This window comes from Grammomys surdaster, unplaced genomic scaffold (genome assembly GCF_004785775.1).
Source record: "Grammomys surdaster isolate TR1022 unplaced genomic scaffold, NIH_TR_1.0 187, whole genome shotgun sequence".
In the NCBI taxonomy this organism is placed as follows: domain Eukaryota; kingdom Metazoa; phylum Chordata; class Mammalia; order Rodentia; family Muridae; genus Grammomys; species Grammomys surdaster.
In genome coordinates this window covers 5,368,412-5,376,753 of record NW_021604632.1, presented here as the reverse complement: position 1 = coordinate 5,376,753, position 8,342 = coordinate 5,368,412, and the positions used below count along the sequence as shown (strand labels likewise).

General features: G+C 40.9%; 1 protein-coding gene across 1 annotated transcript in view; it reads left to right on the top strand.

The window, feature by feature from the left end:
* Positions 1-8,342, top strand: part of Hydin (HYDIN axonemal central pair apparatus protein) — a 342,846-nt gene that overhangs the window by 78,383 nt on the left and 256,121 nt on the right. Inside the window, exon 6 of the mRNA XM_028768759.1 lies at positions 7,512-7,713. Coding sequence (XP_028624592.1) covers positions 7,512-7,713 — 202 coding nt within the window. The remainder of the gene's footprint in view (positions 1-7,511; positions 7,714-8,342) is intronic.

The following is an 8,342-nucleotide window of genomic DNA, read 5'->3' as shown; positions in this document are numbered from 1 at the left end:
AACAAGGCCACACCTCCTCCAACAAGGCCACACCTCCTCCAACAAGGCCACACCTCCTCCAACAAGGCCACACCTCCTCCAACAAGGCCACACCTCCTCCAACAAGGCCACACCTCCTAATTCTTCAAAACAGTTCATCACCTAGGGGCTAAGCATTTCAATATATGAGCGTATGGAGTCCATTCTCATTCAAACCACCACACTTCTCTTCTGTGAATCTGATGAATTTTAGAAAGTAGCAGGAAAAAAAAAGTTTCTTGGAAAAAGATATAGTGATTATAGTATTTCTGGCCAGACACACATTGTTGCAGTGAGCAAACCAACCTGAGCACAGTCATTTGTGGGATTTGTGGATTGATATGAGTTTCTTTGAAGGGCTCTATTTTTATTATATAACTAAAATAAAAATTTGAGGCCACCTTATTACCTTTTCTAATCTACTGTCCACATCCTGCGTAGGGGAGTTTATGTTATCCCTATAGATTTGCACTATTCCACATGACATGTTATACTGTCACTCCATCTTTAAATGTCACGATACACACCATTCTCCACCTTGATTTATTCACTCAGTGATACGATTTACAGATTTAAATGTATAGGCACACATTACATAGTATGTTATGTGATTTTTAATTTTGCGTGTATATATATGCATGTGTATAGAGGCCAGAAGTCAATGTTGGGTGTCTGTCTATTACCCTGCATATTTATTATTTGAGACAGTGTGTCTTGTTGACCCTAGAGGCACCAATTGCCTAGACTGGCTGGCCAGCAAGTGCTGGGGATCTGCCTGTCTCTGCACCTCCAGTGCTACGCTTACAGGCGCACACCACATGCTTGGCTTTTACATGGATCCTGAACTTAGGTTCTCATGCTTGTACAAGCACTTTACTGAGCGAGCCAACTCCCCAGACCCCAAAATGCCTTGTGTTATCTATTCTCCTACAGGATATTTAGGCCCTTCCTGATTTTACTACTACTACAGACAATGCTGCCCCAAGCATCCTTGTACAATGTCCTACAGCTGGATGAGATTTTCTTTTTGAATAAATACCTGCAGGTACAGTTGCTGAGTGACAAAGACATTTTATATGAAGTTTTCCTGGGTAGTAAATTGACTCAAGCAACCGTACCAATTTATGTTTTCCGCAGCAATACATGAGAAGTTTTGTTTTCCACATCTTTACCAATATAGTACCAAAAGGGTACTGTCAAACTGTTTAATTTTGGTTAACATGCTTGATTATGGGATGGCATCTCAGTATACATTCATTGTATTATTGGACTGTGGGGCAGTTTTACAATTTTATTGTAAGCCCAATAATAATAATAATAATAATAATAATAATAATTTATTGGAGATTTTGGATGGGTAATGTAGTCATATGCTTAAAACCTAACAAAACATTGCAAAAGTATATATTTAGATTTCTTGCTTTCATATGTTCTCATTTACCCAGCCAGCTATCATTGTATTAGTTTCTTGAACAGTTTTTATGCAAATAAGTGCAAATGTGAATGCACAGCATCTTCCTTCCCCACACAGAATGTAAAATACAATATAAGTTGTTCTGCACAGGTTCTCCATCTAACAATGCATCCGTAGACCCTTCTTCAGGACTGTGTGCATTTTATACACACTGAGCACTGCTTTCAGAGGGACGGTGTTCTTCTGACCCCTAAGTCAACGTCTCGCTCTGTGCTCATTAAGGACAGCACCATATTAAACACCCAGCTCATGTCAGGACACATTCCCAGGCGTGAGAAACAGAGCCAACAGAGTATGGCAGTTTGGGTTGAATTTTGATCCACGTTGCCAAATTCACGCCAGGAACGGAGAAGGGTGGACCATTTCATGTTCCCTTCCCCTCTGACAAGAAACTGCATTTTCAAACATTTTTTTCTTTTAACCAATTGAGTGTCTATATTTGTGCCATGAGGGTGCTAATATATAAGCTCATTTTTATTTGTGTGTCTTTTGTTAGAGCAAATGTGTGCATCTTTTCAATATACATAGCATCTTTTTATATTTCCAGCTTTGCAACCTTATCCTACTCTATCGAACTGTTGTCTTGCTTTTTGAAGATGTATTTTTTTCTCTTTAGTAGGTTTTAAGATATTTTCTGCACACAATGTAGTTTGATCACTTTCATCTCCTCCATCTTCTCTCAGACCCATCCTCTTCCCTACCCACCCATCTTTGTGCCCTCTTACAACAAAACCCATCAACCACAGTTTGTGCTACCTGTGTGCTCGGGTACCTGTTATCACCTACAGATGTGTGTTAGTTCTACTGGGGGCATAGCCCTAGTGTAGACTGACTCTCCTTCCTGGGTAATAATCAACTGCCAATAGATCCTTATCTAGCATTGCCTGCCTACCTCCCCACTGAAAACCCAGGGTGTTGTCTGGCGTTAGCTTGTGCAGGTCTGTGTGTGCTGCTGTAACTGTGGGTAGTTTATATGTGCAGCTGCCCCGTTGCATCTCACTGTAGCCACCCACCACCTCTGCTCTTACAGTCTTTCTGTCCTTTCTTCCGCAATACCTGAGCCTTGGGATGAGCAGGCAATATGACATAGACACCCCATTTAGGGCCAAGATTTCTACAGTCTCTTATTTATTCTTTGTATTTTGGCCAGCTGTAGGTCTCTGTGTTAATTACCATCTATGAAAAAGAAGCTTCTTTGAATAGGGATGAGAGGAGCGTGAATCTATAGGTGACCAACTGAGTCGTTAGAAGTCGGCTTAGTACTGTGCCCACTTAGAGTAACTTAGAGTAATAGTAGCAGGTTCCTACTAGGGCCTATAACCTATCTAGCCACATTTCTCTCTATAGTTGGATACTTCCCGTCAGATGTATGACTACTGAAGATTTTTCTGTTCTGTAAGGTGCCTCTTCACTCAAAGGATGGTGTCTTTGCTGCAGAGAAGCTTTTTAGTTTCATGAGACCCCGTTTATTAATTTCTCCTCTTTATGCCTATGCTCCTAGGGTCCTGTTCAGAAAGCCCTTTCCTGTGCCAGCGAGTTCAAACCTAGTCCTCTACCAGATTCAGGGCATCAGGCTTTATAGACTTTAAAATGTGTTCTGGATTTTGAAAATTTGTTTCCAGCATCAGTGAAGGACATATCATTTCTTCCTTTGATTCACAATACACTTAAATCAAACCTAGTCGTGCTGTTGTTTAAAAGCAAAGAGAGCGTTATGAAAGGAACCAGAAAATGAAAGACACCCTGCCTTTAGGGGAATGCTCATAATCCTGGTGGCAAACTCTTCAGCTGAAATTAAGAAAGCTGGAGGCTGAGGAACGGCATCATTAAAGTGCTGAAGGAAAACAAGGTTATACTGGGGCTTTTTAGCATTCCAGTATCCTTGAAAGGTAAAAACAAAATAATGACATTTTCAGACAAAAATTTAAAAACTGAAAAGCTTCTATAGACTTCCTGGTTGTCATATTTTCCCTCAGTCGGGCTGGAGATTACATTCCATCATTTTTAAATTGCTACTGTTTCAGTTAACACATCAGGTATAAGTCTATTCTTTTTTTTTCCCAAAAATATATTATTTATTCATTTAACATCCCAATCGCACCCTCTCCCACCCCTTCTCTCCTCTCTGTCCTGCCCTTTCAAGTCCTTCCCCTCATTACCTCTTCCCTTTTACTGAGGAGAAGGAGAAGTCCCCCTTGGGTACTACTCCAGCCTGGGGCATCCAGTTGCAGTAGACCTAAGTGCATCCTCTCCCACTGAAGCCAGATAAGGCCACCCAGCCAGGGGAAAGGAATCCAAAGGTAGACACCAGAGTCAGGGACAGTCTCCTCTCCAATTGTTAAGAATTATTAAAATGAAGATCAAGCTTGCACATCTGCTACAAATGTGTAGGGGGCCTAGGTCCAGCCTTTGCATGCTCTTTGGTTGGTGGTTCAGTCTCTGTGATCCTCCACAGGCTCAGGTTAAAAGACTTCTGTAAGTCTTCTTGTGGTGACCTGGACTCCTCTAAGCTTGCTCAAATCCTATCCCCCACTCTTCTACAAGACTCCCCGAGCTCCTCCTGATGTTTCTCTGTGGGTCTCCGCATCTGTTTCCATCAGCTACTGGATGAAGCCTCTCAGGAGACAGTTATGCTAGCATAGTCTGCAAGTATAGCAGAGTATCATCAACAGTGTCAGGGACTGGCTATCTTTTATGGAATGTGTTTCAAGCTGGGCTGGTCGTTGACTGGTCATTCCCTCTATCTCTGCTCCATCTTTATCCCTGTGCATGTTATAGATAGGACAAATTTGGGGCTGAAGGTTTTGTGAGTAGGTCTGTTTGAAAAGGCAATGTCTTGTCTTTCTCTGCTTTTAAGATTTTGTCTTCGAGTTCTGTGTAATATATTTAGGTATACATTTTCCCTAATCTTACCCCATTTTAATCCCCTCCCTGGGTTTTTGAACTGACAACTGATGTCCCTAATTCCAGGAAACTCCTAACCATCATCTCTTGAAATATTGCCTTGGCTAGATGTGACCATCTCCATTCTGCAGTCCTCAAGAGTCCCTAGGCTCAATGTTACTTCCTCATGCTGCCTTTTATATTTTGTGAACTGGTTTTTATTTCACTGATTTCTGTCATCAAAATAGAAATTCTCTTATTATGATTATCCTTTAAAGGTTCTTATCTTCCTTTGCAGTCTTACTTTTAAAACTTTAGGCCATTTTATCTTATTTTATTTTATTTTATTTCATTTCATTTTTTATCTGTAAGTCCTAGTCTATGACTATTATCCACATTTTAGATTCTTTTTTAGTCTCCCGTTCTCTGGGTACAACTTCCACATCATCCATTGGTTTCTATGAACATTTGAGGTATGACTGGTGTGTGGTCTCTCTCTGGTGGTGCGAGGTGTCTGTTCTTGGCCAGCCCGTTTCTGTTGTCACATGTTACTAGTTCTAACCCCTGAGGTTTCAGTCCTTTGCAAACATCATTGTATCTGGCTCTGTGCTGTTGGAAAATTTAAATTTTTGGATGTAGGCGCCTTCTTCTAAAGCAGTGGTCCTCAAACTATGGGAGATACAACCCCTTTGGATGTCAAACATCCCTTTTTTACAGAGATCACCTAAGACCATCAGAAAACACAGATATTTACATTATAATTCATAACCATAGCAAAGTTACAGATATGAAGTAGCAACAAAATAATTTTATGGGGGACGGGTCACTGCAATACAAGGAACTGTATTAAAAGGAAGGTTGAGAACCACTGCTCTAAAGGAGAAAGAGTTGTTTCTCTGCTTTATCCCAGGTCGGAATCAGAAAGTGACATAAACTTGAAGTGTTCTGTAAGGTGTAAGAGATTTCAGCAAGACAGTCTTTGACGGTAAACCATGGAAATGGAGGGCCATCTCCATCCGGTTCACCCTCATTTGGAGGCGTAGTTCTATTAGTAACAGAATTTGTAGGAAAGGTCTTCTTTTTATCTTTTCTACTAAGTCATAAATGGAACCCAATGTCATCCACACTTAAAATATGCAAGTGAGAACAGCAAGTTTTCACCAATTGCTAAATTTCACTCTCCAGAAAGTCTGATCATTTTCTGAAGGATGTCCATGGAAACATGGGCAACTCTTACCTCTAAACTGCAGGTCTAGGCTTGAGTGAGGGAGAGTGAGACGTTTCAGTTTCTTTGTGCATGTTTTTATAGTGCTTAAAATTTGATTATCAACCTATCATCTTATTTATTGTTATCTATCTATCTATCTATCTATCTATCTATCTATCTATCTATGTATCTGTCTGTTTATCTATCTACAATCTTTAAACTTTAGGCTCAAAGGTTTGGTGCTTGCTTTTTCTTCAAGCTATGATAAAAGTTAAAGGAAACCTTCAGAATCTTATCCACTTGGCTGGGGCTATGAACAGGAACACAAACATGTAGATTAGTATTTTAAAATGGTGAAGAATGACGTATTTGACCTTTAAAATCTAAATTACCACTAAATTGTAGCCAGGTCCAGATTAAGTGGGGATAAGAGCAGTTGGTTCCACCTGGATCCATTGAGCAGCTGCATGAGAGTATCCCACCCTAGAAGCAGCTTCCCGGAACTCAGGTTATTGATTTACTAAGGTGGCTTTTTGGCTCATATGCTACTGTTAATAACTACGAAACCATTGCTGAAAACAAAAGAGTGAATAATCATGCATTTGTGATTCTAGTTAAAACTTGTACAGCACAGATCCACAAAGTATGCATAGTATTTAAGTATACCCTTTCTCTTTTTAAATTTATTTTATGTATGTGTGTTTTCTGCATACATGTCTGTGCGCTATGTGCATCTCTGCTACCCTCAGAGAAAAAAGAGGAGTCACGTTCCCTGTAACAGGAGCTACAGTTGGTTGTGAGCCTCTGTGTGGGTGGCAGGGATCAAACCTAGGTCCCCTGGAAAGGCACCCAGTGCTCTTACCTCCTGAGCTATCTCTCCACTCCCTTTTCTGTTTTAACGCTAGAGTGATACACTCCAGTAGCCCCACAGAGTCAAGAAGACTGCCGCTCTTGGGTTTGCATCTTCAAGAATGCCTAGTGACGTCACATACCTTGAGTCAAGATAACTATGAATCTACAATAGTCTGTCACTGTTGTTTCACCAAGAGCAAATGATCCTGAGATTCTTTTAAAAATTGACTCATGATTTTTGTTTTCTCTCTATGTATCTGCTACCCAGGCATAGTATCTTCTGTGTTACTATCATTGTTGTCTGAATATGTGATTCTAGTTTTAAACTTGCTGAATCTGATTTTGGACCCCTGTGGGAACTTAAATTCCCCAGTGATGAGCAGCTCTTGCCAAGTATATTTGACTGGATCTTTCTAGAACCAGACACTAGATCATGCTGGAACCAAAGACAAGGCTGGTGTTTATAATTCTGAAGTGCATGGTCCTCCTGGCCAAGTGTAAGCCCGAAGAGTATTTGTGAAGAAAAATATCCCCAGAGAACCTTCCATAACAATTCATATTTTATGTGGCTTATGTATTTTTAAAAATGACCAGAGAAGAGAGTTTAATTTCCTGTAATTTCAACAAAGGGTGATAATTAAGTTTTCTGATCATGTATAACTCTGGGATGATGGCCTAGGGGACATATAAAATATAAAATAGTTGGTCCACATTCTCTAACCTCATCTTGATTTTTTTAAAGCCAGAAGTATCATTCTAGAATTAGTCTTCTATGTGTGTACACATGTATGTGTACATGCCTGTGCAGAGATCAGTGTCAGGTGTATTCCTTAATCTACCTTACTCTCTGAGACAAGGTCACTTTTGTCTAGATTGGCTGGCCAGTGACCCCCAAGAAACTATTGATCTCCTCTTCCCCAGCACCGAAACTCTGGGCGGCTCATGCTTGCTTTTTTGTGGGGTTCTGAGAAATCAAACTCAGATCTCCAGGCTTGCATGGGGCGTACTTTGTTAAGTGAGCCTCCTTCCCATCCTAGGATAAGTCCTAAAGTGTCTTTCTGCCTTATTAATTGCTAGGTGAGATGGTATTTGTGTGTCTCTATGGAGTTGCTGTAGACGTGAACATAAGGCTGGACAAGAATTCTTTGATCATGGAGAAGACCTACATATCTCTGGCCAACCAGCGCTCTATCACCATTCACAACCGCACAAATATAATTGCCCACTTCCAGTGGAAGGTGTTTGCTACCCAAGAAGAGGAAGACAAAGAAAAATATAGGTATGGTGGGGTAAATCCAATTAATGCGGTGGAGAGGGGCAGGAAGCAGTGCTTTTACAATGCATTCTTATTTTCCTAACGTATTTTTTTCAATTCACATTACATCCCAATCACAGCCCCCCCTTCCAGTCCCACTCTTACAAATCCCTCCCCCCACACACTCAGAGAAGGGGAAGTCTCCCTTGGCTAACACCCCACGCTGGGACATCCAGTCCCAGCAGGACTAGGTACACCCTCTCCCACTGAGGCCTAGTCAGGCAGTCCAGGTAGGGGAAAGGAATCCCATTGTTAACATAACAATATCTAACCCTGAGACACTGGCTGTAGTGCAGGGTGTCCTTTGGGAGCTTTGAAACCTCAAACACCATAGATGTTCAGTTAAACTTAACCTGGTTACAGTGTAGCAATAATTAAAGATTTAATCAGTTTTAAAATAAGACATTCTTTGCTGTTTCTGAAGCACAAATCTACATGTGTGTATTCCTTTTCACAGCCCTGACTAAGTTTATTAGCTATTACAGTGAGCCCCCAGTCTGTTTTTCTGTTTTGGACTGGCATCAATGTCACCTCTCTCTCTCTCTCTCTCTCTCTCTCTCTCTCTCTCTCTCTCTCTCTCTCTCTCTCTCTCT